Source organism: Hylobates moloch, unplaced genomic scaffold (assembly GCF_009828535.3).
Source record: "Hylobates moloch isolate HMO894 unplaced genomic scaffold, HMol_V3 SCAFFOLD_18, whole genome shotgun sequence".
In the NCBI taxonomy this organism is placed as follows: domain Eukaryota; kingdom Metazoa; phylum Chordata; class Mammalia; order Primates; family Hylobatidae; genus Hylobates; species Hylobates moloch.
Window position 1 is genome coordinate 11584769 of NW_026652293.1, and position 10720 is coordinate 11595488.

At 53.8% G+C, this 10720-nt stretch overlaps 1 protein-coding gene and 1 non-coding gene across 2 annotated transcripts in view; one reads left to right on the forward strand and one right to left on the reverse strand.

Moving 5' to 3' along the window:
• Positions 1 to 10484, reverse strand: part of LGR6 (leucine rich repeat containing G protein-coupled receptor 6) — a 126211-nt gene extending 115727 nt beyond the window's left edge. Inside the window, exon 1 of the mRNA XM_032136928.2 lies at positions 10079 to 10484. Coding sequence (XP_031992819.1) covers positions 10079 to 10290 — 212 coding nt within the window. The 5' untranslated portion in view covers positions 10291 to 10484. The remainder of the gene's footprint in view (positions 1 to 10078) is intronic.
• Positions 6549 to 6648, forward strand: LOC116458171 (small nucleolar RNA U13). Its single transcript, XR_004245236.1, has one exon. It is a non-coding gene; the product is annotated as a small nucleolar RNA U13 (small nucleolar RNA).
• Positions 10485 to 10720: the final 236 nt, after the last annotated feature.

Sequence of the window (10720 nt, forward strand, 5' to 3'; positions counted from 1 at the left end):
GTGTGTGTGTGTTTGAAGGAGGTGTGAGTGTGTTAGGTGTGTGTGTGTTTGGAGGTGTGTGTGATGTGATCCCAAGAAAAGGAACCATGAGCACAGATCCTGCCTTCAGGAAGCTCCCAGACTGAAGGGGGAGGCATGGCCCCTGCCCTAAAAGAGTTCCCCTCTCCTGATGCAAAGAAACACGGCTCCTGTCCACAAGGAACCCTGAATCTGATGAAGTAGAGCATCACAATCAGACAAACATACAGACAGATGGGGACACACACACCCTACAAAGACGTAGTGAACATAATACTACCTGATATTTTCACAGGAAATAAAATCGCACCCCCTCTGTGCTAAACACCCCCCAAGCAAGATCTTGCTTCATGCAACAACTCATCGGGCAGAGATGATTATCAACACTTGACAAATAAGTGTCAACCTTGGTCTTTCCATTCCTTGGCCTGTGGGTTTTCCTTTGCACCACAACCGCCTTTCAGGGGCTTCCACATTAGGAGCATCAGTTAGACACAAGCGTTCCCTCCTCTGTGCCCCGCGTGCTGCGCAGTATCTGGCCCTGCCTGGGTGTGTTTCTCACTTCCTACAACAGGTCACAGTTATTTGCGCTTGTCTTATCTCTCTCTCCAAGGCTCCAGGGGAGAGGAAAGGGGGCAAGCATTCAATCCACATTTGTCAAATGAACAAATGAGTGATTGAATGAATGAATGAATGCTTGCTCCTCACAACAGCCTGGGAGTTCAAGTGGCAATATCATTGGTTATTAACACGGGGCATGAGGGGCACTGCAGCACCAGTGGGGATGACAGGTATTGCCAGAATCCACACAGTGTGCTGATGGCAACCGGGGCTTACACACACTCTACTGAACTGCGCTGTTCTTCTTCATGCAAAAGAACACAGAGCATGTTGGGAGAGGTCCAGAGACATGGAGAAAAGATTCACTGGATTCACTGAGAAGGCTTCCTTTTCTATAGGAGGTGCTAAAAGCTTCTTAGTGGCGGCTGCCTTTGGCCTGTTTCTCAGGAGCCAATAATAACTCAGGTAGGGGGGCAATTCTAACTTGCCAATCACACAGGGAGTTGGAATAAGCCTCCATGTACTAGGCTCCCATTTTCCTGGTTCACCCACATATTCCCCTGTACAAAGAAGCACTTCGTCTGCCCTGCAAGAACCCCAGCAATGCACTGGGCTGGGGGTGCTACACGGAGACAGTGACTCCGCACTGCTCCTCTGCTCCTCCCCCTCCATGAGTCCATCTGCCTTGGCTTTGGGCCTGGGGACCACATCCAAGTCCCTGACACTGGTGCAATGGAAGGCACTCAGCACCTTTCTGCCACCTTTCTGTCAGTCTGGACACTCTCGGGGACACTCCCACCTCCTCCAGCACCTCCAAGGGCAAAGGGGAAAGGATGGTGGTAGGGGCAGAGGGTGAGAGGAATTGTGTCCTAGGACCGACCCTCTGGGTCTCATTCTCGGCAAGCCCTAGGCAGGTAGAGTCAAATAGGCGAAAGGAAGGGCCACTGCAGGCCTGCCTCCACCGCTCCTCCCAAGTGCCTTTCTCAAGGGGAGACCAGATAGATAATAACCATAGCTCCCATAGATTGGGCATTTGCTATGTGCCAAGCACTATGTCTAATTATAAACATCTTTCTGTATGCCCGTTTTGAAAGTAAGAAAACAGAAGCTGAGAGAGGTGAAGAAACACACAGCCATAGCTGGTTAGAGCTGGAACTTAGCCTTGAACCCATGTCTGCTTGGCTGCAAACATGCACTCTTTCTTCTATAGCAGTGCTTCCAGGTGTGTGCCCAGATGGGGTCTCCTATCCCTTGGGATGGCTGGATGCTGCCCAGGGTTGACTGGGTGCCTTTCGCCTGAGAGGCCTTGTTGGTTTAACCCAGGACACTGAATACCTTGGATTGTGTTTGTGTGTTTGTGTGTGTCTGTGTTTTTAAAATGTGTGCCCTGAGGGAAAAAGGACAGAAAGCCCTGCTCTAGAACATGCTGCCCCAGGGAGTGGGACAGAACAGATTGTGGAGATGAAGTACGAAAGCCCCAATGTGGTTCCTCATTCTATCCTGGGCTCATGGCTTCCCCTTCTCCTGGCCCTGAGTTAAGTCCTTCTGGTCTTCAGGACTCAAGCCTCTTCTCTCTCCCCTGGGCCTTCCCTGACCACCTTGGTCCTCTTTCTCCCTTGAATGCCCATGGACCTCACCTCTGGTCCTCCCTGGATGCTCCCAGGATTATCTGATACAGTGAGTTCACTTTTCACGTGCACCTGGCTGGTCTCTCACTGACAGTCATCACCCTGACTGCCTCCCAGAGGACCCAGCAGACAGTATGTCCTCAACATCAACGGTGATGATAATCCCCACACTCAAGGATTCCGTCTTACCCTCCCCAGAGTCCCCAATTTCTGTGCTGAGCCCCAATACCTTCCCCTCCAAGTAGCCCCCATAGATGGGCTCCCAGAAACCACTGCTGGTGGATGGGAGGGAAATGGGGCAAACCATTGATCCTTCCCCCAGAAAGACAGGAACTGTAACTAGGTTTTGAGAGGGTGCTTGGCCTGGGATTTTGACACACCCAGAGTCCTGCTCATTCCCTTGGAGTTTGGAAACCCCTCAGCTGTGGACCTCTAAGAGGCAGTAGATAAAGTGGGTAGGAGGGAGGCTGCCTAGGCTGAAATCCCCCCACCAGCAACTAGTGGCAGGTTGTCTTAGGCAAGCTCCTTAGCACTGAAAAGCTTTGGTTTCCTCACTGGTAGGTGGGGATAACACTAGCACCTCTCTCATGGGGTTTATGTGAGATGATGCAGATAAAGTGCTTGAGCGCACTTCTTGCCATGTGCCAATCATTCAATAAATGCTGGTTATTACTATTATTGGTAAAGGAAGAGACATCAGGGTGATGGTGGATTCCTATGTACGTCTCTCTGAACCTATGGGGGGCCATCAAGACTGGGTCCCAAGAATGAACATTTCTGATGAGCTAGTGTCTTTCTGGAAGAAGATCACAGTCCAGGGAATGAAAACATCAACCAGGAAGCTATCCTCACTGTGCTGGAGCAGACAGGAGAGGCAGAGAGCTGGGCACAAGATGCTTCCCCGTTCCCAGCCTCAAATTCACATCTCACAGTTAATCAGAGAGCACCCTGATCTCCCAGGGATGGGGGGAATTGAAGACACAGAGCACAGGCATCCCCTGATGGTTTCTGGAGGAGAAAAAAGATTGTAGCAGAGAAGGGGGGGCTGGGGATGGGACACAAAGGAAACTTCAGTTCTGGAGGTGCCTTAAGTAGCTGGGCCCAGCTCCCCTCCAACCCGCCAGCCGCCAGCCTGCCCATGGCCTGCTCTGGCATGGCTCCGGGGGGCACAGTGCCAACCCCTGAGCTCTCCCCCCACCATGTCCTTTCGCTGCTTCCAAAATAACTCTCTGCTCACTGCCCAAGTTTGGCCTCTCGGGTGTTTTTCTCCTCCTGGGACCTGTTCTCCCATGTCTGAAGGGCGGGAGGAGAGACCTGAATTGTCATTAGGGACTGGAGATCACTCCATTTTTGCCAATAGACTAGTTAATACGAAGGGGACCCCACAATTCTCAGAAGCCCCCAGGTCAGTGAGTTCATTTCGGTTTGGCTAAAAGAAGTTGCCATTTCCAACATGGGGAAGGGAGATGGGCATTTTCTCCGCCACCCCAACTCCTGCACCTTCCCAAGGTGTCTGAAGCCCTAGCAGGCTCCTTGATCTTGGCCCTGGTCCCAATAGTGAGTCACTAGCCTAAGGTCACATAGCCCATTAAGAATGAGCTCAGAGGAGGATCCTCACAGCACCTCAGGGCATGTCTGCCCCCCACCCTCCCTACCCCCACAACAACACTCCCAATCCCAAATGACCCATTCACCTCTGCTTTTCCTTGGGCTATAGCAGAGAAACTCTAATTTCAAGGAACTCCGTTTTCTGGGGAGAAGCTGTACTCTCCAGGCGGCGCTAACCTAGAAGCCCAGATTCTTCCTCTTTGGAGAGTCTCCCACCAGGCGGCAGGCTTAGCCCCAGCTCCTCCGGGCATCCCCTGGGAGAAGGATCACTTCCTCCATCATCCCCGCCCAGGAGCCCAAGAGCAGAACTGGCTGCTTAAAAGGCCTGTTTCCCTGAAAGTCAGTGGGACGGGCTTTGTTAGTAAAGGAGGAGGGTGGGAGGGAAGGAAGGGTGATCTGATGGGGCTCCAGAAGATGAGACTCTGCCATCCTAACTCCCCATCCTGTCACCAGTAGCTCTGCTGGGCCCTTTTCACAGTAGTTTATTTGTAGCTGAAGGCAATAAGAAAAATAATATTATTAGTAAACATTTTGTAAGCCCTTATAGCATAAAAGACCCTTTGCTTCCTTTGTCTCATTTGCTTCACCTCACAACCCTTTGAGGTAGATACTATCAGTGTTTCCATTTTAAAAACTGAGAAACTGGAGCTTTGGTGAGGTTAAGTGATTTGCCCAAAGACACGGCTCATCAACAGTGGAGCTGAGACTCAAGCCCTCAAGCCCGCGCCCAGCAGGGCCTCCCCATTAGGATACCTTCTGTGCCCTGTGAGTCTCTCCCCTGGGGGGCATGGGTCAGTGCAGGAAGCAGGCTGCAGCGCGTGTGGGGCCATCAGGGTTGAGAGCCCATGGAATGGGGGGAAGGCGGGGTGGAGTGGGGGCGGGCTGGGGGCCAACTCTGCTCTGAGCCAGGCTTTCTTCTCCTCCGCCAGCCGCCCCACCCGGCCGCGCCCCATGCCCGCTGCTGCCAGAGCTGAGAGGTTTCCTTTTTCTTTTGCCTAGGGCTGTTTCCTGCCTTTCCTTTGAACTGGGGTGTTGGCTCCCCCACACATTCACCCACCTCCGGCGACCCCCTGGGTCTGCCTTCTGATGGGCCCACCCTACTAGGTTCCACTTTGGAGCAAGGCTGGCACAGGAGAGCCCCAGGGGACCCCACTTCCTGGAGTCACAGTACCCCTCCTTTGCCCTTCTCTTCCCCACCCTGGTCTGGGTGCTGCCTGGGTCCTCCCCTTCCCTCCTTCCCTTCCCTCCTTCCCTTCCCTCACTGCCTGCAGCTGAGCAGCTCTCCCCGGGAGCTTTCTCTGTCCCACACCAGGAGCAGGAGATTCAAAGCGGATTGCTCCCTGCCTCTCCCACTTTCTAGTTTTTCATCCAAAACATGGCTGCTCTGGACATTGAGGTCCAGAGAAGTTTTGGGACTTGCACAGGGTCTCATAGCAACTGAGAGACTGAAGATTAGAACTCACAAACCCCAAGTTTCCGGAAGGAGGAGTCAAACTCTTAGAATCTATTAGAAAGGGCGACTAAGACTGGGCCAGGGAAGAGTGGCCTTGGAAGTGAGAAATGAGACCTGGCACGTTGGCACCCCCACCCCCAATTCACAACACATCCTCTCCAAGGCTGGCTTTCCCCTGTTAAGGCCGCCTGTTTCTCTGCTTCCTCATCTGTAGCCCCTGCAGGGGCCCGTCTAGACCATGTAAGGGAGCACGCTGGCGTCTTCCATCAGGTGCTCCCCTCCCCTCCCTGGTTTTTCAGACTGTACTCTAAAAAAAAAAAAAAAAAAAACCTAAAATTACTCTGGGTTCCCAGTAGAGCTCATTCCATCTTCTTGGCAGCTTCTTGCACCTCTCACAGCCCCCAACTACACACGTACCTATCCTATACCTTTCATAGAACAGGCCTGCTTCCCTCCCTCCCATGCTAGCTCCAGGACTTCCTCCTCCAGGAAGACTTCCATGACTGACATTTCTTGGCCCTGGTCACCCTAATAACAACACCGGCTAACATTTATTGAGCTCTTCCCATGGACCAGACATTATGCCAGACCCTTTGCAAACATCATCTAAGTGAATCCACAGAACAACCCTATGAGGTAGATCTTAACCCTGTTTACAGGTGAGGAAACTAAGTCACAGAAGGGCTAATCAACTGGCTGGGGGTTACATAGCTAGTAAGTGATAGCTTGAACTCTGCTTTGTTGTGGCAAATGCCACAACCCCTTACTGTCTGCCTCCAGCATCCTACCTCCATCATTTTGGCTGTAGACATCCCCTGCAAACTACCCTGTATCTACACACACAGAGACACACACAGACACACACACACACACACACACACACACACCATCTAACCTTTCAAACAAGTCCAGGAGTTATCAGTTATCACAGGCAATCTTAAAGGGAGTGAATTCCCAAGAAAGCAATCAGCAGTCTGAAGTGGGGGTTGCATGGTGTAGCGGCCCCTCCCTCAGCCCTGGTGGCAGTGGGTGATGAAAATGGGTGCTTACGTGTGACTGCAAGTGCATGAGCCTGAGGTCTGTTACAACTAGCTGCGTGAGACACCTTTTCTGGCACCATCTGTTTACTGACACTGCTCAGCCTTGGGGGCCCAGAGTAACTACCCAGATCTTTCTACTCAGGAACAACTCCGGGGATTATCTGCCCAACAAGTTATTTGCTGTCTGTGTATTCCTGTCTCTGCATCATGTGCACATGCAATGGAATAGAACAAGAGGTGATCCTTTTGTAGTTAAGAAGCGTGATGATTGGGTTTTTGTGCTCACGTGTGAGAAGTGCCTCCCTCGAACCTTGTTATGAAGTCAGCACATTACTGGACTTTTAAAAAAAAAAAAAAAGAAGAAGAAGAAGAAAGAAAAAAGAATAGAACAAGAGGCATCACGCCTTCTCATCACCATCACATTGGATGTCCCAGAGCCAGGGGCTCCATCTCCCCATTGGTCTATTTCCAGAACAGGCCCTAGCCAGGGAGAATGTCGAAACCCCAGTGTCAATGAGCCTCGCTGAGACTACAGTTTAGGAGGAAACTTGAAAAAAGAGACACATACGAAGGATTGTGAGTATCTGAAGTCTGTCTTCCCAACCTTGATCAAACAGGGCTGGCATTGAGCCCAAAAGTGGTAATAGTTTTTGGACATGAGTGTCAAGGCAAAGAATACTAGTTGGCTACAAAGACGCCTTTCTGGTCTTCCCTAGAACCAAGATGGAGAGGTGGAAGCGCCTACCTCATGAAAGGTATTGGCTAGAAGGGGAAAATCTCACAGCCGCGGAGTGGGGGAAGAGATGTGATGTCATTTTTATTGAGACCAGATCAAGGAATGTGCAAGAGGACTTGCAGGTACCCTCTGGAGCCCATAGCTCCTGGGCGCTTCCTATGGTTCCGTCTATGGCTCCTTCTAAGGATCATCGAGTCCTCTCTGGCCTGCTACTTCCTGCATATCCAAGTGTTTTAACATTTTTCATTCTCAACTTTGTGTCAGGAGGACCTAAGTCCCCACCCTCCCTCCCGATCCCCAACCCCCAATTTTCACCAACTGGTTGGGCTCCATGTCCCCAGAACCAGCCAAGTATTGATCAAGAGTTGCCCTGACAGTCACCTCCCCAGCACACAGCTCTCTTCCTCCAGCCACAAACCATTCCCTTGAATTCTACACTCACCCATTAGGCTCAATTTCCCTCTGGTGTGGAGAGGCCTGGTAGTTTACCTCCACCTCCACGGAGCACCCATAGGAGGCAAGATAATACTAGCCACCATTTCAGAGTCACCCTCGGGTGTCAGGCACTGTGGGGACTTTCACTGAACATATTATCTCATTTAATCCTCTCAGCAACCTGCTTCCTCCTCTCCATGTACACATGAAGAACCTGAGGCTTAGAGGTGTTCAGTGAGTGACTCTCAGTAGGTGGCAGAGCTAGGAAGGAACCAAGGTTTGAGTGGCCCAGAGAGAGGCACTGCTGGTTATATCATCAGATGCGAATCTGTGCTGTCCTCAGCAAGGGCTGGGATACATGGGGCAGGGCCAAGCTGGGCATCTCCTAACATCGCTGAAAAGAGAAAGGAGCCCCAAGACTTCCCCACCCTGGCTCTTCTCCATGCCAGCCCTCAATCCCACCTTCAGGTGCCTTTGCGGTAGAGCTGTTCTCCAGAGAGGGCAAAGAAAGAAAATGCCTCCTCTGAGACACCCTCAGGACGACTGTAGGAATCCTTCATGCACCATCCAGATGGGACCCCTCCCCAGCCCAGGGCAGAGGACGTGGTCCTCTGCCACCTCCTTCCAACATTCCAGACCCCACTGCTAACTTCCCCATATTGCCTCAGGACCCATCCTACTCTTTCTAGCTCCCACTCCTTCTCTTCTCTCCGCCACTCTCAGAAGCATCCCCTGAGTCTTGAGAGAGAGGGGCTTTCTCAATCCCCAGGAAGACACAGACCAGCTCAGAAAACCCCACCTCCACTGAACCCAAATGCAGACTTCACAGCTCTGAGGGAATTGTGACAAGCTAGTGGGAAAATCTTCTGCCAGCATGGATGGTAGGATGCTTGAATTCCAAAGGTGACAGTGTACGTCCTTCCCCAAGTCCTTCTAGAAAAAGGATCATTAACCAGTCTAGGAAGACTTAATGCTGGGAAAGGAGGCTCTCTCTGGAAGGCCTTATCTCCCCTGCCCCTTCAACCCAGGCAAGGGACCTTCCTTTGGCTCACCCAGAGAAAGGCTCCACAGAAGTCACATCTAAACTCTTTAGCCACAGGACCCTGTCTTCAAATGAACCAATGTCACATACTCCCAGGATAGAAAACTGCTGAAAGCGGGGCTGGCCTGGGTGTGGGGTGGGGCTGGAGCCTGCCCTGCTTTGCCAGATGCTGAGTGCCCAGGCTCTGCTCAGTTGGTACCTTTATTCCCATGATTGCCTCTGCCGTCACCTGCTGCACTGTGAAGGATTCCATTTGTCCTTCTAGAAGATGGACATTATTTTTCTCTTCTCACTCCCTTACCAGGCCCACAGCCTGTGCCTTTTGGAGTGGAGGGGGACATCCCAACCTGGGGACAGGGACATTTGGAGAGGAGCCCCATGAAGAGTTGCCATCTGGGACCCTCTACCTCCCACCAGGACACTGCCAACACTGAGCATCCTTTTAGTTCCACAAATTCTTGCTAGGCCCCTATAAAGATTCGCCCAGCCTCCTCTTCCTCTAAGCTCTGAAGTGCTGGAACCCCAAAACCATGAGGGGCCTCTCTCAGGCCAGAAGGAGCTCTGGGATCCCAGCCCTCAGCAGAAGGCCCCAGGCTTTCCCACCTGCTCCCAGCTCCTCTGAGGAAGTTGATGGAGCCTGCAGAGCTGGGCTGGAGGAGGTTTCCTTTCCCCAGAGCAGGGCTGGGGGTGCGGGTAGGTGGCCTGGAATGTGCTCTCTCACCCTCCGACTGCCCAGGTGGTGAGCAGCCAGAGCCCCCAGCCCTCCAGCTCTGAGGGGAAGCTCCTGTGAGCCAGACGGACAGGACAGCTGCCCCCAGTAGGGTCCCCTTCACGCGCCATCTCACCCCAACTCAGACGCTAAAAATGGTTCTCTGGTTTTCAGCCTCGGCGCCTGCCCACAAATTAGTGTCTCCAACACAGCCTCTTGGGACATGACTTTAGGGAGGCCCCTGGGGGAGCCAGGAGGCCCCAGTGAAGGGAGATGGTGCTGGCAAAGTCCCTTTCTGAGAAGACAAGAGTGGATAAGGCCCCCCTCCCAGCTTCTGGGACACCCCCCCGACGAAGGCCACCCAGCCTCAGTGTGACAGCCCTGTTGTCCTCACCATGGCAGAAGAACAGACATTATTTCCACCCTACTGGGGCACACTCCCCTCACCTCCACCTCCAGTTCTGTCAGCTTTACCCTCAGCCACCATCCCGGGAGCTGCTCTGCTAGAAGAGAATGCAGCAACAGGAGATGGGGCAGCCAGCCCCGCGCCCTCCCGCTCAGGGTCCAGAACCCACGTCGCCAAGCCTGGGCTCCCATAGTCAGCCCACAAGCACGCAGGCCAATGGGGAAGCCAAGTCAGGGAAGTCTGGTCTCCCTGCTCGCCTGATATTTAGTCTCAGACTCTTCTCCCCTCCCCAGTCCCGCAACGGTCAACTTGGAAGAGGGCAAACCCTCTCCGGGTTGCCCATGCCCCAGGGCACTAAGCAAGCAGGTGCCCTGATGAGGCCGGGACCGGGCGCTAGCCAGCAGCCCGCAGGACCAGGCGGGGACAGGCGGGCAGTACTCACAGGTAAGCCGTCAGCGGGTCCAGGTCCCCCGGAACAGCGGACAGCCCGAGCTCAGAGCAGTCGGCAGACAGCATGATGCCGTCCTCCTGGCAGTGGCAGGGGGCTGGGCAGGCGGTGGGCCCCGGGCCGGGCTGGGGGGCGCCGCCGGCGCTCCGGGAGGCGCACAGCGCGGCGCAAAGCCACAGCACCCGGAGCCCCGGCGGGTTGGGCATCTCGGCGGCCGGGCTGCTGGGGCACCTGGCGGCCGGGCGCGCGGACGCACGGGCGCAGTGGCCGCAGCTGCTTCCTCCCGGTCTCGGCGGGCTGCGCCGTCGGTGGGGACCGCCCCGGGGGCTCTACTGGGCGTCGGCGGCGGCTGTGGGAGCGCCGGGACGGTGCAGTCAGAGAGGGGCAGGCATTGTTGAGTGATCTTCGTTATTCAGTTTCACAGGCTGGGCTTGGCAAGGGAGGGAGACCCAGCCGGAGGAGGAGTCAAGGAAACTTTCTACGCTGCGGCTCGCTCCCCTTCCCTCCTTCCTTCGGAGCTGGCAGGAATTTCATCCAGGAAAGAAAAAAAAAAAGGAAGAAAGCAAAGAAACCCAAGCGAGCAAAGCTCAGCCCGTCAGAGACCTGCATTTGTTTGGAAAGGGTGTCCAGGGCCTG